This window comes from Kryptolebias marmoratus, linkage group LG5 (assembly GCF_001649575.2).
Source record: "Kryptolebias marmoratus isolate JLee-2015 linkage group LG5, ASM164957v2, whole genome shotgun sequence".
NCBI classification, from domain to species: domain Eukaryota; kingdom Metazoa; phylum Chordata; class Actinopteri; order Cyprinodontiformes; family Rivulidae; genus Kryptolebias; species Kryptolebias marmoratus.
Window position 1 is genome coordinate 7,890,841 of NC_051434.1, and position 22,077 is coordinate 7,912,917.

The 22,077-nt window shown below is 41.5% G+C and overlaps 2 protein-coding genes across 8 annotated transcripts in view; one reads left to right on the forward strand and one right to left on the reverse strand.

The window, feature by feature from the left end:
- LOC108238686 (lanosterol 14-alpha demethylase) lies at nucleotides 1–5,567 on the forward strand. Its single transcript, XM_017420947.3, has 10 exons — nucleotides 1–290; nucleotides 378–476; nucleotides 1,144–1,320; nucleotides 1,415–1,541; nucleotides 1,637–1,811; nucleotides 2,043–2,162; nucleotides 2,289–2,484; nucleotides 3,013–3,108; nucleotides 4,399–4,567; nucleotides 4,658–5,567. Exons 1-10 carry the CDS (start codon nucleotides 132–134, stop codon nucleotides 4,834–4,836), a joined length of 1,497 nt encoding a protein of 498 aa, XP_017276436.1. The 5' UTR covers nucleotides 1–131; the 3' UTR covers nucleotides 4,837–5,567.
- A 443-nt stretch (nucleotides 5,568–6,010) lies between these two features.
- Nucleotides 6,011–22,077, reverse strand: part of akap9 (A kinase (PRKA) anchor protein 9) — a 58,949-nt gene continuing 42,882 nt past the window's right edge. For 3 of the 7 annotated variants that reach the window (XM_037975843.1, XM_017423159.3, XM_017423147.3), the window contains 28 exons: nucleotides 21,642–21,818; nucleotides 21,060–21,164; nucleotides 20,293–20,445; nucleotides 19,713–19,799; nucleotides 18,292–19,308; nucleotides 17,241–17,375; nucleotides 17,114–17,158; nucleotides 16,880–17,020; nucleotides 16,001–16,045; nucleotides 14,299–15,882; nucleotides 14,033–14,090; nucleotides 13,676–13,797; nucleotides 13,392–13,574; nucleotides 12,482–12,649; nucleotides 12,086–12,191; nucleotides 11,710–11,905; nucleotides 11,080–11,230; nucleotides 10,625–10,969; nucleotides 9,984–10,274; nucleotides 9,674–9,903; nucleotides 9,254–9,359; nucleotides 8,859–9,053; nucleotides 8,394–8,594; nucleotides 8,042–8,274; nucleotides 7,882–7,964; nucleotides 7,643–7,790; nucleotides 6,653–6,783; nucleotides 6,011–6,570 (listed from right to left, as the gene is read on the reverse strand). In XM_037975843.1, the coding sequence (XP_037831771.1) occupies nucleotides 6,527–6,570; nucleotides 6,653–6,783; nucleotides 7,643–7,790; nucleotides 7,882–7,964; nucleotides 8,042–8,274; nucleotides 8,394–8,594; nucleotides 8,859–9,053; nucleotides 9,254–9,359; nucleotides 9,674–9,903; nucleotides 9,984–10,274; nucleotides 10,625–10,969; nucleotides 11,080–11,230; nucleotides 11,710–11,905; nucleotides 12,086–12,191; nucleotides 12,482–12,649; nucleotides 13,392–13,574; nucleotides 13,676–13,797; nucleotides 14,033–14,090; nucleotides 14,299–15,882; nucleotides 16,001–16,045; nucleotides 16,880–17,020; nucleotides 17,114–17,158; nucleotides 17,241–17,375; nucleotides 18,292–19,308; nucleotides 19,713–19,799; nucleotides 20,293–20,445; nucleotides 21,060–21,164; nucleotides 21,642–21,818 (6,480 nt within the window). In that variant the 3' untranslated portion in view covers nucleotides 6,011–6,526. The remainder of the gene's footprint in view (nucleotides 6,571–6,652; nucleotides 6,784–7,642; nucleotides 7,791–7,881; nucleotides 7,965–8,041; nucleotides 8,275–8,393; nucleotides 8,595–8,858; nucleotides 9,054–9,253; nucleotides 9,360–9,673; nucleotides 9,904–9,983; nucleotides 10,275–10,624; nucleotides 10,970–11,079; nucleotides 11,231–11,709; nucleotides 11,906–12,085; nucleotides 12,192–12,481; nucleotides 12,650–13,391; nucleotides 13,575–13,675; nucleotides 13,798–14,032; nucleotides 14,091–14,298; nucleotides 15,883–16,000; nucleotides 16,046–16,879; nucleotides 17,021–17,113; nucleotides 17,159–17,240; nucleotides 17,376–18,291; nucleotides 19,309–19,712; nucleotides 19,800–20,292; nucleotides 20,446–21,059; nucleotides 21,165–21,641; nucleotides 21,819–22,077) is intronic. The other 4 variants (XM_017423194.3, XM_037975842.1, XM_037975841.1 and 1 more) reach the window with 4 other exon arrangements.

Genomic DNA, 22,077 nt, shown 5'->3' on the forward strand with positions numbered 1-22,077 from the left:
AAAATGACCGGTAGAGAGCGACTCTAATCGAAGTAGCGCTGATGTGGACCGTAATAAGACGCAATTGCGGTCATTTTTTTGTTTCGTTCAGCTCCAGCTACCCGCGGTAAGGTTGTAAAGGGGAGAGGGTGATGGACTTTTACCAGATGAGTACCAAGCTGCTCGGAGACACTGTCGGTGAAACAAACGGCAGTTTAACCTCAGTGGTCCTGGCAGGTTTCTTCATCACTCTGACAGTTGGCTATGTGTCCAAACGGCTGCTCAAAGAGTCCTCCTCAGACAAGAACCTGGTAATTTACCTTCATTTGAAATATTAAGTGTTGTCTAAATCACCGGTTTGTAGTCGTATTTAGTTGTCATCTTCTTTGTTTTCGTAGAAACATCCTCCTTACATCCCCTCCAGCATCCCTTTCCTTGGACATGCCATTGCATTTGGAAAAAGCCCCATTGAATTCCTTGAAAATGCGTATGAAAAGGTAAGTATTCAGTTACATATTCTGAAGCTCAAGATGTTAATTGATTTCCAAAATTACAAGAGTTATAAGTTCAGTTATTTGTAATGTGGTGCAGTGCACATCATTAAACATATTCTAATATCAAAAAGGAATTGTCTCTAAACCTAATAACTGGTTATGCAATCCTTGGTAACAACAACTGCAATTAATTGTTTGCTATAATTTGCAATGAGTATTTATCTTGGCTGTGGAGGAATTTTGCTGGTGTGCTTGGGATTGTCCTGCTGCAGAACCCAACAGCCTAAGAAAACGAACTGATGGCTGAATTTCTGGTAGAAAGCAGAACTCATGGCTCCATGAGTTGTGTTCTTTTGGGTCAGCAGTGGTTTGGACCATGGAGGATATTTTTGCCCTCTGTCTTTTCTTTACATTATTGTTGAATCATGAACATGACCTTAACTGAGGCAAAGGTGAGGCCTGTGGTGCTTTAGATGTCCTGGATAAGTCGACAATTTGCTCTTGGAGTAATTTTACCGGAGGCAAAAACTGTTTTCACAGCACTGCTTCTTTGGGTTTGAACTTTTTAAAATGACGGTTCTGCTGAAACAAAGTTTGGTACATTTGGAGCATGATATTTTTTCTTCTCTCCTTTCCAGTGTTGTTTGACTTCTTCTCTGCTCTCCTGCAGTATGGCCCTGTGTTCAGTTTCACCATGGTGGGGAAAACCTTCACCTTCTTGTTGGGCAGCGAAGCGGCAGCACTGATGTTCAGCAGCAAGAATGATGAGCTGAATGCAGAAGACGTCTATTCCAAACTAACCACTCCAGTGTTCGGCAAAGGAGTGGCCTACGATGTGCCGAACCACGTGAGTCTCTGTGAACCGTCAGGTCACCTCCTATTAAACTTTCATGGGTGTAAAATGAGTTGTCGTAACACACATCCCCTTTATTCTGCTGCAGGTTTTTCTGGAGCAGAAGAAGATGTTTAAAACTGGCCTGAACAGCGTTCGTTTTAAGCAGCACGTCAAGTTAGTTGAGGCAGAGACCATCGAGTATTTTCAGAGATGGGGAGACAGCGGGGAGAGAAGTAAGATGTTTTTGTAGTCAATATAACTACAATGTGTATATGCGTTTAAGACTGTATAACTGTTTCTTACCATCTAAACGTTTTCCTGCTGTCAGATCTGTTTGAGGCTCTGTCAGAGCTGATCATCCTAACAGCCAGCAGCTGCCTTCATGGGCAGGAGATCCGCAGCATGCTGAATGAGCGAGTGGCCCAGCTTTACGCCGACTTGGACGGAGGCTTCAGCCACGCCGCTTGGCTCCTACCCAGCTGGTTGCCCCTGCCCAGCTTCAGGTAGGTCTGCCACATTTCTTACACAGGTTACTGAATCTAAAACTGCATGAACAAAAGACTCATTTTGATTTAGCCAGAATGCAAGACATCACAGACAAATGTTGAGCCGTACAACAGAGAGTGCACAAAGTTAGTAGTCACAGAGAAAGCTTTATACCTCTATATGAGAGTGCAACAACAGCTTAATATGGAGTTTTTATATGCAACTCTTTCAGTGATGTCTGGTTTTAGGAAACGAGACAAAGCTCACGTAGAGATCAAGAAAATGTTCTTCAAAGTGATTGAAAAACGCCGGAGCTCTGGAGAGAAAGTAGACGACATCCTGCAGACTCTCATTGATGCCACCTACAAGTAAGAAGGTGTTAGTTGATCAGGATTTATCAATGAAAACCAAATGTAATAATTTGACATGTAAATAATTAAAATTAATAACAAAAGAAAATACATTTCAGAGTCATAACACTTTGGTCTCTGCAGAGATGGTCAACCTATGAACGATAATGAGGTCGCGGGGATGTTGATTGGTCTCTTGCTGGCGGGTCAGCACACCTCGTCTACCACCAGCGCCTGGTTGGGGTTCTTCCTGGCCCGAGACAAAGCTCTGCAGGAGCACTGCTATGCTGAGCAGAAGGCGGTGTGTGGAGAACATCTGCCGCCGCTCGACTACGATCAGGTTAGAGCTGTGAAGGTGCGATGAACCAATCCGGTAAAGATATTTCAGTGAAAGGAACTCCTGAGGATCACATTTTGTTAAGAGAACACAACCAAACCTTTTTATCAACAGGTATTGCAACAAAATCAGATGAAACACCATAAGAAATGAAACAAAAATAACACTAAATGATACAGAAAAGCAATTTAACCAAACCCTGTAGCAGTATTTCAGAAGACACCAAAAAAACAGAAAATGTTAAAGCACAAAAAAGGAAGAAAAAAACTAAATCACAAAAATAACAACACTAAAGGAAAACAGAAATCAAGCTAGAAAACAGCAATAGTTTGAAGGAAACAAGAAAGAAATAAGAGAAGATAAGAAAACAGTTAAATATTTCTTTACAAAATGAAGCAACTTTTAAAATATTAAAGTTTTACAAAACAGGAAGCAAGTGTAGATATTTAACCTTTTAATACTTAATGTGAAATAAATTATGAATCTTTTACTTTTTATTTTAAACTAATTGTCTCCATTTATATTTTGAAGTTGAAGGATCTCAGCTTGTTGGAGCGCTGCCTAAAGGAAACCCTGAGGCTCCGCCCACCAATAATGACCATGATGAGGATGGCTCGAACGCCTCAGGTGAGTTTTCACGTTATATATCATCTACATTTCCTAAGCATGATCTTATTACATGTTAAATAAATTTAAAAATAAGAATAAAAACTTAAATAATAATGACAGAGTTGATGGATGTGGGTATAGCATTCGTTTAGAATTTAAAGGCCTATCATACAGACATTTTAACCACATCCTTCCTGTTTTTACTTAAAACCTTAAAGGAAAACACACCAAAACATGAAAATGATCTTAACAGCACTTTAATGAAGATAAAGTAAATTCTAAATCATTGTAAGAAGGAACAGTCTGATAGTTCTTGCTTTCCTAAACTTGCAGAATGCAAAGTGTGGTACTCAGACTGTCAGACATTCAGAACAACAAAATTATTATAAATGAGATAATGCTGAGTAATAAAAATGAAATGAAATAAAAATGCAATTGTACAAACATGAGCATTTCAAAAACATAATCCAAACACAAAACTGACGCCTGATCTCGTTTCTCAGAAGATTTTCTCCAAATGAATTATGTAGAATCTAACATCAAACTTAGTTTGATAAGAAACGGGTGAAAGTCTTGGCGGGCTGAATGTTCTCTTGGCTAGAACATTCAGACCTCGTGGTGAGCAGAAAGGTTCTTTCTCACTTTGTCCAAAGATTCTTTCAGTCACAAGTCAGTACAGTTCTCCTGTAAGACAGAGGAGAAAAAGTTTAAAACATCTGAACAATTTCTTATATTAAATAGCCTCACACAAATATTGACTAATAATCATTTCTTATATTTCAGCAAGTTTCATAATAAAAAAAAAGATCTAACTAAAAAGAAAAAAATAGTCGTGGTTTTCTTTACAAGCTTTAGGATACATGTGAACAATCTGTGAATAGCTGATTAGATGTCCATGTGTATATGTGCCCCAAAATAATCAATTTTAACTCATATCAGAATGAACGTTACTGAACAGTTACTGATAGATGACACTGGGTCAGAGGTCATGAATAGGGTTTCTTCTTTATGCTACACTACCGTTAAAACATCAGAGTTTGCTCTTGGAGAAACTTCTACCCGTCTTGTGAACATGTCTATTATTACCAAACAGTCTTTATTTCCTTCACATTTGTTTAATTCAATTAAATCCATTAAATCCTGAACACAAAGCTCTTCACAAACTGGAGGGTGACAAGCATTCATTTAGCATTTAAAGGCCTACCATACAGATTATTTTAATCACATTACCTTTTGCTTTTCAATAAATTAAAATAATTATCTCAAGCTAAAGAACATAACAGTCAACATTTGTGTCCGTGCTCCCAGGCGGCTGTGGGCTACACCATCCCTGTGGGTCATCAGGTCTGCGTCTCCCCAACCGTCAACCACCGTCTGCGTGACACCTGGGTGGAGAGGATGGATTTCCAACCTGACCGATACCTCAACAACAACCCTGCTGCAGGAGAGAAGTTTGCCTACATACCGTTTGGAGCCGGTAAGATGAGTATTTTTAGATCATTGTGCCTGTGAGCCGATCACTCGTTGGACGGTTTTTCTGATTTTAACGGCTCATCACCATCTTCAGGGCGTCATCGCTGCATTGGAGAGAACTTCGCCTACGTCCAGATCAAAACGATCTGGTCCACGTTGCTGCGAATGTACGAGTTCGACCTCGTGGACGGGTATTTCCCCACAATCAACTACACCACAATGATCCACACCCCTCACAACCCCATCATCAGATACAAGAGGAGGAAGCAGTGAGAGACAGAAGGTGAACGATGTGGGAATCAAGGACATGAGGGAACTTCCAAAGTGTAAAAAAATGAAGTTCTCACATCCTGGAACTTGATGTGAGGAAACTACAGATGAATGCACTTCGTTACTAATGTCAACCCTGTGCTTTTACACATCCCTAATTAAGTCTGAAGGTTAGAATGTCAGAATAATGCAATAATTTAGATACGTCCAGAGAAAAATACATTACTGTGTGACTCCAGCTTCAAGGATAATGCTAGTATTCATAATGAGAGTTCTTTAAAGGGAAAAAAGTGCCTTGTGATAAGGAGACAAGTTTTATTTTTCCTAGGGCTGTTCACTTATTTGAATTTGTAGTTTTGATTTTCCTCCAAATAATCTCAAAATAATAGTCAACAAAACACAAGTTTTATTAAACAAGATCCAAGTACTTATTGTGTTTACCACTATGCTGCAGTTTTTCTTTAAGAAAAAAAGTTTTATTGTTTGGGAACTGAGAAGACCAGCTACTGTAGCTGTGTAAATGTTTTGTCATGTGAGGACCACTGAAAGGATGGATGGTTCTTGTGCACCTTTAAGTCTTTTAATCTCCTTATTACAGCTTTGAAATGAGCTGTAGCTAGGATCAAATTCAAAATAAATGATATGTAATAAACAGTAAAATGTTTCATTTGTTTCAAGTTGTTCTGTTTTAAAACACGAGGTTTAAATTTGACTGTCTTCTTTTGTTTCTGGATAAAAAGGGTTTTCACATCTGACCTAAGAAAGAACAGTATCCATCCGTTTTAGATGTACATCCAGTGATTTATTTTCTGAGTTTCATCAAAATTGCTGAACTTTCAGGTAAAGATCTCATGCAATGATTCACACGGGGAGTATGTGTCGGAAATTACCCTCAGCTACAATCACACCGAAATTTAGCTCAACATCTGTAAAACTGGCTGAGTGGTCGCCATTTTTGTGCTTTTTAAATTCACTTGGCTGTAGGAGCCATCTTGAATAGGATGGACTTAAAGTTAATCAGTTGTAGATGTACACAGAGGGTTTTGGTAAAATTCGCCCAATTGTTCATGAGATATTTTGGTATCAGAAATACATGAACAGACAAACACAAAAGATTATAGCCCACCTTCGCCTTGCAGCGACGGCCAATAAGTAAAGATAATAAATCACAAATATCTTTGAAATAATGTAGTACTCTTTATTTCAGTTTTTGACAAAATACCCCAAAAATTCAAAGCTCCTACGCTTTACAAAAATACGTTCTCTACAAATGTCTTCTGTAGTCTGTCCGGCCTTAACAAAACACAGTGTAGTGAAGAAGTTCCAGTAGCAGCCTCCTGAACAGTAAACCCAAACATCCTCAACGTAACGCTCCACCCACTCAACACAAACATATAAATTAATCACAAAGTCTTTAAATTAGCATTAGACAAATATACATGATTGTAGATCATCCACAACAAAGAGGCAGATTAAATTACAAACAGCTGTTTTGTTTTGTTTTTTTTGTTTTGTTTTTTTCCAAGTGCTGGCGACAAAAAGCCTGAATACAACGTGTCGTACACTAATAAAAAAATGTGTTTTGGTCCACATGGAGAGATACAGTCCACAGTAGAATGATAGAAAACAGCGGGAGCGCTCAGCACAAGAAAAGGCAACTGAGTTACTTCAAGCCAAAGTCGTTTGTCAGCATCTATCTTCTCAAGCCAAAGTGCAATTGAGCGTATGAAGAAGCACCTGGGGAGAAAATAAAAACCCTGCTTGGTACACGTCGTTAAAGATGCAACGTTATTACGTGGATGCGGTGCTGGAGCTCTACCTGATGTGACGCTGCCCAGCCTCCTCTGCAGAGCCTCCAGTCTGGAGATGTAGTCGGTGAGCGCTCGGTCGGGGTCATAGCTCTGCAGGTGGGAACAGGTGAGAGGCCCGTGGTCTGCAGCCACGTGGAACCTGCCAACAGGTTCAAACGACTCGTAAGAACATGAGATTAACTTCTTCATTTTGTGTTTCAACGTCAATACATTTAATCTAATTAAGCAAATAGGTGAAAACTGTGAAAATATTGATACTTTTCAAGAATCAAGAATGTTTATTGTTAGCCCACCCAGATAAAAAGTGCATCGGGGTTGAAATAGTGTTTTTATGAAGCAAACAGGTGACATTTAACTAAACTAGGTGTAAAAAAGGGCAGAATATATGGGCAAAAAATACATGATTTAAGAAAAAAAGAGATACTAAAAGCTTGAACAAAAGGAGACTAGTGCAGGAGAGTTAGGACTGTTTAAAAAGTTTGGAGGATACAGTTTAAAATGGCCGTGCAGTTGGAGTGATTGAAATTTGCCAGGCAGAGTGGACAGTATGTCCAGTCTCTAAAAAGACGAGTCTGAAGTAATGCTGTACGCCAAAAGTATTTGTATTTTTCTTTCAATCATACAGTAAATAAAGGCATCATATCATCATCCTTGTGCACAAAACATTAGACTACATACATATAACGACTGGACAGACTTGGTGGAAGCGTAAAGCCCGTATAAATTTGCAGAACCGGTTTCCTGTATGTTGTTATTTAACAACATTGTGCTTTTCTATTTAACTTCAAATTGCTCATCAACAAGACTATATTTTCAAATAATTGAATGACAAATACAAGGATTTAGTTGCCTTTCTCATCATCAAATTATTATTATTATTGGATTCATACTGATGGATTAAAAAAATGTGTAAAAACATCCAAATGGTTTCTTGACCACATTAGTTAAAGAAATATTGATTATTAGCATTATGAGGAAAAAATGACTGAAAGTTGTACCTGTGCTGTGAGGAGGAGATGCCTGATCGAGGGGATTCACGCCCACTTCTCCCCCTGCTGCTGGAGACTCCTCCTCCTCCGCCTCCTCTTTCCCTGTACATCTCCACACTGCTCGGGTGAAGAAATGGTGAATCCCTCACCTCGGAACCTGAAAAATATTAAAAAAACACAAGAGTTCCTTCAAACCGATGGCTTGAAAAAAGTCAAACCGGGACTGCTTTTGTTTCCCGTCATCTGACCTGCTCCGTTCTTGTTGACGCTGCAGGAGCCAGTGGAGCTCATCCCCGTCGCCTTGTGCCATCGCTTCACGAGGAAACGCATTCTGCGCAAACAGAAACACTCAAATCAGCGCTGCCACCTCCTTTGAAAGCCGGAGAGCTTGAAGCCCCGGCAGCTCACCTGGAGAGGGCGATGGAGACTCGGACGGCAGAGCGGAAGCGCATTAATCCCCGGCGGCGCTGGTTGTAGGACTCCAGGCTGGAGAGAGAAGGCCGGCCGCCCATCCTGGACAGGAGCGACAGTGTGGCCTCCTCACACTCCTGGAAACCGCCCAGCAGTAACAGCAGATACTTCTTCTGGTAGATCAGTGCTTTCCGGAAACTTTCTGACCTCAGGTACTTCCCGTACATCCTCTGGAGATGGTGACAAAGAGTTTCCATCACAAACACGTTCACATGTTCTTGGTGGTAGTTTAACAGGTTTTATATCAAGATGAATTAAAACAGCTCATTGGTTGTTTATTTTCGCTGACCTTCAGTGCAGAATTGTCAGCCTCAGGCCCGGTTATCTCTCGCAGGGTTTCGGACCTGATTTCTCCCCTGAGTCGTGCCACCTGGGACTGAGCCAGATGTAAAGCTTTCTCCAGTCGGACCTTCTCTCGAGTCCAGGACTCCCGCTCCTGAGAAACTATCAAAGCTGCAGAGTCCATCTTTGACCCTCCTCTCCTGCTGGCCTGCAGAAATAAGTAAGAAAATAAAGGATCACTTGTTATTTTAGCTTCATTTACACAATTGCCTTATGGTTTTTTCTTCTTTTTTAGCTTCTTCAGCAAATTTCAGCAAAGCCATTCAGCATTCTCACCACATTGTCACAGAAAATACTATTTCTCTAGTTTCTGTTTCTTCTCACTGCCATAATGCTTTTCCAGTTAAACAAAAACAAATGCTGTATGGTTTCAATCTATAACGGAGTTTGTTTTTTTGTGCCGTGGACTCACGCTGTCGCCTGATCCCAGTCCAGCCTGCCGATAGCGGCGGTGCTCTTCTTCCAAGCGCAGCGTGTGGTTCCTCAGATCGTTCTTCTCTTCGGTCAGACGGCTGACAAACCCCGTCAGCTCGGCGTTCTGCCTCAGCAGCCGCTCCGTCAGGGTGTTGGAGGAGCTGGAGGAGCCTCCTGGCAGCAGCGACACACTCTGAGAGAAACAGATGAGCAGTTGCAACCGAGATCAGCAGATGCCGTTTAGAAAACATTCAGATGAACAGCTGATTGGAGTTTATTTATTTTCTTTCCCTCGTGTGCTTTGGATTCTCATAGTTCGAGCTGTGGAAAGTTTGCGTTACAATAAATGCAGAGAAAACTTTAAATATAACAACTAAAAGAATAAAAACTGACCTCTGGGATGGAGGGTAAACCTGGGGATTGCTGTAGCATGGTGATGACCTCATCAACACTGGACTGGATCCACGACAACTCTTCACTGTCCACCTCTGCAGTCGGCCTTCAAAGCACACAAAATTATTAAATCAGTAAATTTCAATGCAACCATTTAAAAAGGAAACACAAACAGCTTCTTTAAAATGACTTCAACAACCTAAACCACATTTTATGGTCATGATTTTGCTTTTTGTCGATAAGGTGACGTCTGTAAAACAACTACAGGGATGTCTTAAATTCTCTTTTTGGTGAAGAATTTTGTGCACAATCTGAAAGTCAGATGCTCTCTACGTACAAAGACGTCACTCAGAATGTAAAACATCTGGAAAAATCTCAACTGTGTCAAATGTAATCCTGATGGTGACTGATTTTGATTACCTGCCAGTAGTTTTGCTGGTCATGCTGTGAATTTTTGAAGAGATGAGGTGCAGTTTTCCCACAATCTTATCGACTGTACGCCAAGGACCATGGTGCGGCCCGCTGGTGTGTGTTGTTGGAGAAACTTCCACATGAGGAGACGTTGTGGCTGTTTGAATACTGCCACTCTTCTGCTGGAGCACCCAGTCTTTGGTGCGGTCGGTGGACTCACTGTGCCAAACAGCCTGCTGCTGACATATATAAAAAAAAAACAGGACGTTAATAAAGTTGGTGGGATTAATTAAAAGTAACATCATACTCTGTCACTCACACTCTGGCTGCCGACCTGTGGAGCTCTACTCTCCTCCTCCTCCTGTCCTAACTGGTTCAGCCTCTCTTCCAGTCTCTCCTTCTCCTCCTCCAGACTCTTCCTCCTCTCCAGTTCTTGCTCCAGCTGCTCTTGGACCTCTGACATCTGTGTTTTCAGCGTTTCCAGCTGGGCCCGGGCCTCCAGCAGTGCCTCTTCGTCTCGTCTGGACTTCTGATTTGCCAGGGTCAGCTCCTCTTCTTTTCGAACCACTTCGAGCCGCTGAGCTTCGACCTGACTGAGGAGATGCACCACCTAGAGATGGGGGCGGAGTACAAATATGTTAGTAAAAAGATTATGTTACTGTTAAAAAAGGAACAAAATGACCGTTCCCCTGCAGTGTCTCCATTTAAAGGAGTAATCTGCAGCATTCACTGACATCAGACAGAAATGATGCAGAAAATAAGTAACTTTCTTCACCCTAAACTTACACTAAGTGAAGAAGAAAAAAACTAGGATGGAAGCTAAAAACTATAAAAAGCCAAAGTAGATTTCTATCTTTAATTTTTAGAAGCACAACCGTAGTTAAATAATGTGTTTTGTACAAACTCAAAAGTTCTAAACTTAAATTTTGTTCACATTAAGTACAGAAAATACAAGCATACCTGTGAATGCTTGTCATCCAGTTCCCTCTGGAGTCTTTCCAGCAGACTTCCCTCTTCTTCACGGTCCCTCCTATCCTCACGGGCCCCCTCCTCATTGGAGGGGTCGCTTTCGGAGGAGACGCCAGTCCGCAGCTCCCTCTCTCTGCCCAAAGCAGAGCTCATCTCCAGGGCCTTGGCTCGCTCAGTTTCCAGCTGGACCTGGAGCTCCTGCAGACGTCTGCACAGACTCAGATTGTCCTGTTCGGCCTTCTGGGAGAGCTGAGAGGAGGCCTGCCGCTCCTGCTGCAGGGTCTGGGTCAGCTGGGCTACATGAGCCTTCTGCTCCTCCAGAGTCAGCTGCAGGTCCTAGTGGGAAAATTAAAACTTCCTCTTAAAAACCGAGTTTTTTAAGCATTTCTAATGCTTATTTAAGAGCAGAGACTCAAAACAGATGATAGGTGATTTTGTTGCCTCACCTCCAGCTCCTCTCGTTTACTGTCCTCCATTCTCCCACTTTGACACTTCTCCTTCTCCACTGCCCACTGAAGATCTCTGCTCCTCTTCCTCTCTTCCATCAGCTGGTCATTCAGTGCATCCAGCTCCGCAGCTTTCTGGGATACGTCTGCCCTGTTGACATATTGAGATCATTTTAATGAGCTACATTTAATTAATATACAGAGTTAACCACTGAAATATGAGTTTATATTTCAGATTTATAATCTTCTTTATTTACATGTAGGCATATTGTTTTCAGTACATTTTTTAACCCTGTTTAAGAACACGTGACTTCATTGTTTTCTCACTGGCAAATTAAAGAACAAACCTGTGGAGTCTCTAAAACATCTGTAGACGGCTTAGATTGTGTTTATAATTTGCTCTGCCTTATCAGATCATGTTCTTTATTTCATGACTCAACCCTACTTTTACCTCGACTATTATTAACCAAGTATACAAAGATGCTTTGCTAATAGTTGTTTTGTTATTAATATACTTTAAATTGTTTTGTTGACTGTGATTCAAGTTGATTTTTATTATTTAAATAGCTCACAACCAAGTCATAGCTTTTTGAATTTTTGCTGGAGTCTTGGATGTGTGTCGTGTTTCACCTGAGCGCATCCAGCTCCTTGAGGTGTTTGTGTTGGGCCTTGAGCGTCGTCTCCAGCTCCACTTTGGTCTGAGAAAGCTCGACCTTCAGCTCCTCTACGAGCAGCCTGTCAGCCCCTGCTGCTCCATCGGTCTCTGCTCTCTCCCTCTGCTCCTTTGTGCTACATTCACCGGCCACCGCGAGGCCAGGCTGGGCACCTAAACAAGCAAAACACAAAAACATCATTACGATCCAATTTGATTAATCTAAATAAGATAGGATTGGAGCCAAAACAATTAAGAGGTTTTTTTTTTAACTAAACAAGTACATTTGTAGCTAAATAAAGACAGTACATGGATCATAATAAAACAAACATAAATGCTTTTGAGCTGGTTTACTTTGATGAAGTTGTTCTAGTTGACCACGGAGTTGGTGAACTTCAGAGATGAGACTTGACCTTTCTGCTGTGTGAAGCAAACCTGTGGCCTCTCTGTGGTGGGCGTCCTGAGTCAGGAACAAACAACATGTTTTTAATTACTCACTGCTTCAAATGACACAGGGACACCAAAAACAACAACCACAACAAAAAAAACACCATGTTCTTAGCTTTTCCTGTCCAGCCATAAAGGGATTGGTTGCCATCTCAGATTTAACTTTATTTGAATATTTAAGATAAATGTCTCTAATGTGCAGATATTGTACATTTAAAAAAGCCTTTGTACACCTGAGCACAACTGTGACCTTTCAAATCACAAGACAGTCTTAATTAGGAGAATTGAGTTGTTGTTTCTGACCTGTTCTGCCAGTCTTCGCTCCAGCTGATTGAGTTGAACGACAGCATCGCTGGTGTCCAGCAGGTCCAGCTGGCTGTAGAGGGCGTTCTTCAGCACGCTCCTCTCCCTCAGAAAAACCTGCTGGACTGCATCCAGCAGCTCGGCACGCCAGTCCGCACTGTCCAACTTCTGCAACAAAAGAGAAATGGAGATACAAAAACAGGCCAAAATGATTTCTGTTATTTTATGACAAAAAAGTTTTAGTGACTTTTTTCTTATTAAAATAAATAAATGAAGGCAAAAGGGAAATTATTAACATGACAAATATGTCAACTTATTAAACTGAGTAAAAGCATTGATCCACCTTTCATTTTCTGCCAACGAGTCAAACCTTCTTGTAATATTATTGAAGTAGTCTTGAGCAACAATCCATCAGGCTTTTTGTTTTTTTTTTAAACTGACAGCCTTTTCATGCGTTTTCAATCCAGTCTTTGTACAAGCTTGTTATTTTTAGATGTGATAATTTTGTTGTTTGTTAAGACAAATAACACTGACCTATGAATCATTCAGGTATAATTAACTCAATCTGGGAGTTAGTCACTGTACTACACAAACCAGCCTTCTTAGCAAAACAAATTTTTAAATGGTATTTTTAAACTCCTTGCTATGTGGCAAACACAATTTACCCACATTTATCTTCTTACATCTATTAAAAAGTCAAATTTAAGCAAACAACCAGCTCATGTCTGGTAATAAACTTTGATTATCTTTAAAAATTCTGGAAAAATTGTTGCTCAAGACAAATTTAAAAATGACAAGTCTAAATTCTCTAAAGCAAATATAAAGAAACAATGGGCACCTCAAGAAAGGCTGTTTATTCTTTTTGAAAACTGTAAATACAGACTTTTCCGATGAGTTCAGCTTCCAGTACCTGTGCTTCGCCGTGTGTCTGCATCTGAGTGATGAGGCCTTTAAGAGACTCCACAGTCGCCAGGAGGGCGTCTCTCTCCTTCACCCAGCCTTCGACGTTGAACTGGCTGCCCGGCTCGGAGAGGGGGAGCTCTGACAAAGAAAGAACCTGCATGCCTTCCTGGTGCACCTCACGGAGCATCGTCTGGTTAAACAAACACCACACAGAAACAGTAGTAGGATGAATCTGATTGTTCTTTTCAAAACTTCAAGAAAACTCAGGTGGAAACTATTTGAAAAGGCTACCTTTATCCGGTCAGGAAGTGGATCATCTGCTTCTCTCCTGGCGCCCTCTGGAGTCGTTCTGAACTCCTGCTGCAAGCTCGACACGTCATATCCTGTCCTCTGGTTGTAGTCTGAGCTGCTGTCTGCACGACGACAAACACACGGGCTTGAAACAAAATAATGCTTTCAAGTAAATGTAAACTTTTAAAATTTACACGAAGAACTAAGCAAATTGAAGCGTAGATGAGCTCTACAGCTACAGAAGAAAGGCAATCTTTCTTCTCAGCACCAACATATTATCAACGTAGCAGCTTAAATTTAAGGAAAACACTTGTTGGCAGCCTTTCTGAGAGTTTTGTTGAATAAAGATGTGGTTACCGCTGGTGTATCCATCTTTAAATTGTAGTGTAGGACGATCTTGTTTTGAAGGAGGAGCCTAGAGGGTGATAGAAAGTTTAAATCGTTCTCTTTGTGTGCTTTATGGGTGACACAAAATGTTCAAAACAATAACAGAATACCACCTTTTTATTTAAAACAAACTATTCCGCTCCAAGTTTTCCAGCACCACACCTCATTCTCACACAACAGCTAAAGATAATTTACTCCAACAGAATATTAACACATCTGAACGTGTTCCTCCTCACCTCAGTCGAGCACAGCTTGTCAATGACAGCTTTCATAGCTTTACATTCATCCTCCAGAGCCTGGGTGTCCCTGCGGAGGTTCTCGCTCTCAGAAATGTGCCGAGCCTCCATATCGAGGATTTCTGCTGCGTGGAGCTCCTGCATCTGCGCAATCTTCTCCTGAAACTCTCCGATCACTTCCTCCATCTCTTCTTTGGTGGCAGACTTGTCGTCCGGACTGAGATCGGTCACTTGGTGAGGCTCGGTCTGCGTGAACGAGTCAGTCACAGCCACGTGTTGCTGACCCGAGCTGCTGTTCGAACGGCTGGAAGGGCCAGAGTTTCTCTTAGAGAGGGATGGCTTATCTTTGGAACTGCTTCCCTTAGCAGTTGGCTGTTTAGCTCCTTTTCTTTTGGGGTGTGAGGTCGAAGTGGAAGAGGCAGAGGAAGGAAGCTGAGGAGATGGAGACGGGGAAGGAGAAGGAGATGGAGAGAGCGATGGAGGACCAGATCCTGCCGCTTTCACCAAGGCTGTTTGCACCACTTGGAGCTCCTCTTTAAGTTTTGAAATGGAGAGTTCTCGGGAGTGCAGTTCCTCAAGAAGTTTCTCATTTTGCTGCTTGTAGCTGACGAGTTCTCCTTTGGTGGTGTCCACACTGTTTCTCATCTCCTGGAGCTCCTCTTTAAGTTTAATAATCGAGCCTTCATGGATTTGGAGTTCCTCCTGCAGTTTCTCATTTAGCTCCTGGTAGCTGGCGGGTTCTTTTTTGGTGGTGTCCACACTGCTTCTCACCTCCTGGAGCTCCTCTTTAAGTTTAAAAATCGAACTTTCCCGGGCTTGGAGGTCCTCCTGGAGTTTCTCGTTACGCTCCTGGCAGCTGGTGAGTTCCTCTTTGGTGGTGTCCACACTGCTTTTCAGTTCCTGGAGCTCCTCTTCAAGTTTAAAAATCGAACTTTCCCGGGCTTGGAGGTCCTCAAGAAGTTTCTCATTTTGCTGCTTGTAGCTGACGAGTTCTTCTTTGGAGGTGTCCACACTGCTTGTCACCTTCTGGAGCTCCTCTTTAAGTTTAATAATCGAGCCTTCATGTATTTGGAGTTCCTCCTGCAGTTTGTCATTATGCTCCTGGTAGCTGGCGGGTTCTTTGCTGGCGGTGTCCACACTGCTTCTCACCTCCTGGAGCTCCTCTTCAAGTTTAAACATTGAACTTTCCCGGGCTTGGAGGTCCTCCTGCAGTTTCTCATTTCTCTCTCGGAAGCTGGTGAGTTCTTCTTTGGTGGTGTCCACACTTCTTTTCACCTCCTGGAGCTCCTCTTCAAGTTTAACAATCAAATTTTCCCGGGCTTGAAAGTCCTCCTGGAGTTTGTCATTACGCTCCTGGTGGCTGGTGAGTTCTTCTTTGGTGGTATCCACACTTCTTCTCACCTCCCGGAGCTCCTCTTCAAGTTTAATAATCAAACTTTCTCGAGCTTGGAGGTCCTCCTGGAGTTTCTCATTTCTCTCTCGGAAGTTGGCGAGTTCTTCTTTGGTGGAAGTAGCGTCACGTTTGACCTCCTCAAGCTCCTGGACAAGTTCTGTCATGTCAGCCATGTCTTCTGCAGCTTTTACCTTGAAGATAATTAACCAACACATCAAATATAAAATCAGGCATCAGGAAATAATACATAAATAAAATGATAATCCAGTGAATCTTATTTCAATACCTAAGAATAAAATTTTGACTTACTTGGAAAAGTTCTCCTTTGAGGTGAGCAATGGTCATTTCTCGCTCCTAGAGAGAAAGCATACATTGTTTGACAAATGTTCAATGTTCTGTACAAATAAAATCCTTAAAAGTTATTTTTAGCCCAGTTCACCGCCTTACAGACAAGAAGACTGAAAAAAAGTAAAACTGTAGATTTGATCAAAACTAGATTTATTTACAAGCAACAAAACTATAAAGTAAATTTTTACAATGTTGTCATAACAGAGAAAAAATTAGGTTTTTTAATCAAAAATCTGAAATTTTAAAACAAGAGGCTGTATGCTAATGTAAACTAAATAAAAAAGATTCTGACAACCTAAAAAGCAACTCTAAAATTATTTTAATTGTCAAAATATTTCTTGCAGTATGTGTGTCCTTATTCTAGAATCTATTATTTATTTTATTGGTTACACACTAACGACTACGACTCAGTTAAAAAACAACATAAACCATTTCCTTGTTTTTATAATACAATAGTGTTAAAAGATCAGCATTTTTCTTTCTAGTTTAGGTGTGAGTGAATTTCTGAACTTGTTTTTAAGTGGATTTTGTTACTTGAAGTCGAAGTCAGGTGAGAAATTCTTGCTGTTTTATTTGAACTTAAACTAATCAGCTGCCGGCTCTGGACAAATATGTAACATTCAGGCAACATTACTGATCTGATTATCTGACTCTCAACACGAGAATATAAACAACTACGCTAAATATTAACTGATCTGAAAATCAACCTAAAACACAATGTAACTTTCAAAAAATTGTGCAAGTTTTTGATGAAAAAAATGTGTAAACAATAGTTTTTGTTCAGTCTGAGTTTGTTTGGATTCTCTGAATGTGGAACAGAATATTTAACCGGCTCTTCACCTGCAGCAGCTCCTCCAGTTTCTCCAGTCTTTCCTTGCAGCTGTTCAACTCCTCTTTGGTGGAAGCTGCCTCGTTCTGAGCATCCATCAATTTTCCTTCAAGCTCAGACGTCTTTGTCTCTTCCTCAGCATGTGACGATACCTGCAACGAAAAAGGTTGAGGCATTATTTCCCTTTATTTTATGCTTTTTCTTAAGAAAATGTGAAACGTGGAGAAGCAAATTTGCATTCCCACCATTTGAAGTTGGTCCTGAAGTTTCTCCGCGGTCACAATTTTGTCCTGGAAAGAAACAATCAGGGTTATGACCAAACAGAAGGTTTACTCGTAACCACTGTGCACGGATAAATCCTTCAACACATACCTGAAGCTGCTGCTCGAGTCTGCTGCAGCTCTCCTTGTAGCTTTCCAGCTGCTGTTTGGTGGAGATGGCTTCACCTTTGACCTCCTGCAACTCCTGAAGAAGCTCCGTCTCAGCTGGCTGCTCAGCAGAGGAGATCTGATAAAGAGAAGAAAGTTATCAGAGCTCTGCAAGTCAAATTAGACGGACATTATCACAGTGAACAGACTGGGGGTTTTGCTGGTTAAACATAAATCTGAGTGCTGGAGAGACAGTCACTAGAGAATATATTAAAAAATTGATCATAAGAATGAAAAAAAAGTTTCAAAGCCTATAAAACTTTATTATTAGTATCAAACATGTCACAAGATAGATTTGTTCACAATAATATCTTAGAATATAATAAGAATTTCAATATTTTCATCCAAATGTTTTCCCAAACAGATGGAGTCATTTCTGTCAGTCTTTTTCTTTTAGAGCAACCTCAGTTTTCCTGAACTTCTTAATATTAAAACTAATTTACTGCTCTTTTTAGAGGCTCTAATTGGTCAATAAAACCTTCGATAAAAGCTACTCATTGCAACGTATGAAGTCAGACATAAAAAGGGGTTATCTTGAACCATATTAAATGGTGCATTTTGAAATAGTTTACTCGAGTAGTTTTACAAATATGTTGATACAAAGTTCTGAAATGTCGGTCCACACTCCATCTACATTTTAGCAAAAACAGCTGAATTACTCATCATCTAATGTAGTTCTCACCATGACAACACTAAACATATTAAATGTATAAGTAAAGCCTAAATATTAAGTTGAAGTTAGCATTTGAATGTGGCACAAAGCTACATTTAGTATATTTAGCTTTAACATTATATAAAGAATTGAACATCACCTCTGTAGCTCTGATAGGCATGGATAACCTTGTTTCAGATCATATTTTAAAAATATCCTTAAATAATTTCACTATTCTAGTTGAAGACTGCAAACTCCAAATTATCAGTACGACATGATTAGTAAATGACAGAACAGCTAGATGTATAAGGAGGGATGAAAACCTTTTTGGTTCAGTTCTCACCTCCTCCACAGACGAGGACGTTCTCTGGCACGGCCCGCCCTTCATCTGACTGAGGAGGTCCATGAGCACGGCCAGCCTCCTCTCGTACTCGAGCACCTCCTCCTCTGAGCTGGAGAGCAGCTGCTTCTGGAGCTCCTGGTCTCTCTGCACGCCACTGAGTCCAACCTCCAGGTCCCGGAGCTTCTGTGTCAGGTGAACCACCTTCCCTGTTGGTGACCGCTTCGCCTGATCCATCCCGCTGAAGTCCATTTGTGGGATACCAAAGTCGGCAAACTCAAAGACGTGCGAGGCATGGAGTCTCTCTAGCTCCTGTTGTTGTTTTGTTTCCTCAGATTGCTGCTGGAAGGCCTCCAGTGTAGCCTGGCTGACCAACGCTGCAGCTACTTTCTCCCTCAGATTTTCCTCCAGATTATCAACCTTTCTTTGAAGCTCGTCTGCACAGCTCTGAGTTTGCTCCACAAGAAGCCGACAGCGGTTCATCTCAGAGTCTTTCTCTCCTACCAAATCTTCAAGCTCCTGAATTCGGAGACCTAACTCCTCCACTCTGGATGAGGCGCTCTGCTCTAAAGCTTGTACTTCCGCCTGTAAAACCACGAGCGCTGCAGTTTTCTCTCTGAGGGCGTCTTCATGCTCCCCCTCTGAGCTGTACAGATTTTCTGTTTCCGCTAAAGCTTCTGCGCTCTGTTTCAAGCGCAGATATGTGTCCAACAGCTTACTGTGCTCTGTCCTCAGTGTCTCCAGCTCTTTGGTGGCTCGGTCCATCCTTTGCTTCATTTCACTGTACTCCTCCTTGGTTGGCCCCCACGCACAGCTCTCCAACTCGCCTTTAGCATCCTCTTCTTCCTCTGCAGCCGGCTTTTGCTCGATATTGGTAAGTTCCTGCTGGAGTTTCTCTATGACATCATTCAGCTGCTCGAGCTCTTCTTCTTTATTTCTCTTTAAGCGCTCCTGTTCGCTCCGCAGACACTCTACCTGAGACTCCAAGTCTTTAATCATCTCCTCCCTCTCATCAAACTCCTAAAAAAGTATAAAAAACAAAGATTAATATACCTAAAAAAATTGTGGATTTAATGAAACCATGGATATCCCACACTGCGGTTAAAAGTCTGAGTCCTCGTTGTGCTGGGAAAGTTGTTTTGGCAGCATTTTTGCTATTTTTACTTAAAATGTCAGAAGTTCACACAAAAAAGAACTCAGAGGTTTAATGAGCCACTTCACAAAAACAGATGATCACCGCAAGACAAAAGACGATGAATCTACTTACCAGAGACACACAAAAAAACAAAAAAAAAAAAGAAGGAGCCAAATGGAGCCAACTACAATGAAATGGGACCCAGAGGACACACACAGAAGCATCTCCACGGAGCTATGCGTGTACGAAATAGACTTTAGCTCTATTTTGTACACGCATGTGGCGTTACCTTGTTATCAGAGGCTGTTTCCATGTGTTGAAGCTTAGTGATCTGTTCATTAAGAAGTGCTATTTCCCTGTCCTTCTCCTCCATCACCTTCAAAAGTCAGAGATTATAATGTAATGGCTATTAAAAAGCACATCATCCACTTAGTGTCAGCTTCGTGGAGCACAACTAAACAGACTGGGAACAAGTTGGGTGTCTCTGGAGCAAAAGGGAACTTTGCAAAACAAAATAATGGGAGTAAGAAGCTTTAAAAAGGTTTAAACTAAATATTTATGCAAAAAAAAACATATGCTACATAAAATAACACAGTTATAAACATACTCATGAAAACACTTTCTTTTTAAAATTATTTGGAGACAGTTTTGGAATATAAATAAATTAGGATAACCCACTTATATTATTTGACAACATTAGAACTGTTCACATAGAAACAGTTTTAATGCTATCAGGGAATAACAGTTTATCTGAACACTTTCCAAACAAAAATATAAAGTTTTAAAATTCAAAAATCATAAAAATAAATAAATAATTTTTTGAATATATATTGTGTTTGACAGAAAAGCACTGCGAGCTGCGTGTTCACCTGCAGCATGCTGTCCCTCGTTTCCAGATACTGCTGCTGGCTGCTTATCTCCTTCCTCTGGATCTCCAGCTGCATGTGAAGCTGCTGCACCTCCTCGCTCTTGTTCTCCAGCTCCTCCCTGAACTGCTCCAGCTGCTCCTCCAGGTTACAGATCTGACGCATCAAATAAAGAGTAGCAGAACCTTACAAAGCACATCATGAGACTGTGCACGGAACAAGGACCTCAGACAAAACCAATCAGATCAAAACATGGAAAACGAGGCTGTTGTGCAACAAAAAGGCAACTCACAGACACATCAGGGTGCATGCCATCAACATTTTTATCGTAAAATGTCTAACCTTGTTAGCTTTAGGAACTTTCACTATGCAAATGTTTGCTGAAAGTGTCAGGTGTCTTTTTTATCAGGACTGAACAGCGACTGGGCTTTGAATTTGTAACGTTTTAACCGTTCTTGCTCGGTGCATATTTTATTCCCAGGATTTAAAGAAGTGCACAGACAAACCTCTCCAGACAGATAATGTGAAAATATCTATTTTTGACAACTCTTAAGAAACATAAGTCTGTATAATTAAGATCAAACAGTGTGAAGAACAATAATGTTAGGAAAACACATTTTTAAAAGGGCAGTTTTCAAAAAACAAGAACATTCTGCTGCAAGACATTTAACAAACTGGATCTGTTTATAAAAAAAAGGAAGTCTGATACTGCGTACTGTAAGCTGATATAAGATTATCTCTTTTGTGGCACAAACTGAGCAGTCCATTACCTCTTTCTCTTTCCTCTCCAGAGCTTCTCTCTCCGTTTGTAACTGAGCCTCCAGGGTAGAGTGCTTTGGCTCAGTGATGGATTCATGCTGATTTTTCGGTTCAACCTGCGACAAACGCATGAAAAAAAAACTATGTGGCTCAGCAGATTTTTAAAACGTAACATTTCTTTCTGTCAAACTGATCTTCACACGCTCAGTGTACAAATGCACGCCGTCTGAACTGCGTAATGCAACTCTAATCAATCTTCCGCCGCTGAATAGTTGATGCATTTTACATTCAAACAACCGGGTTTCCAACAATTCCTTTAGTCCGATCTTCAATAAACACTGGGGGGCAACCTTAACAACAGCTACCCATAACTCAGCGACAGCAGACTGCCGGGGCGGCTGAAGAAGACCCACCTACACATTGTTCTCCCTCCCAGTCCTCCTCCTCTAGCTGTCACCTCATCTACATGCTCACACACACACACACACACACTGCCACACTCCACAGCTATTGTTCAGCTTCCCCTTTCTCTCTTGCCATCTCTGCTTCAGTCTCCAGCGCAACCTTCACCTCCCTCCCTTACCCCTCCTCACCTTCTCCAGAGACTCAGCGCTGGCCAGCAGGGCCTGCTCCAGCTCGCGGATGCGGCTCTCCAGCTTTTCAATCTCCTCGTCGCGCTCTCCCAACTCACGACGCAGCTGCTCGGAGCTGAGCAGCAGCTCACTGCACCAATCTGCCTTCTCCTTCAGCTGGGAGGTCAGCTGCTCCACCTGGTAACGAAGGGAGGGAGAAACAAATGACAAGAGAGGGGAGGGGGAAGGAGATGGTTTAATGAGATCCGCTCTCAGAGCAAACTCGCAACAGCGTAGCTGGTGTATGTGCAGTTAGCGGTGCAGTCAGCTGATCCACCTGAGAAGGGGCGGTGGGGGTGTCGAGTGTGAAAAGAGGTGCAGAGATTTCACTCAGGGTGACACAAATCAAGACAGAAAACCTGAACAACTGAGAGCTCCACCTGTGAGAGTGAAGGAG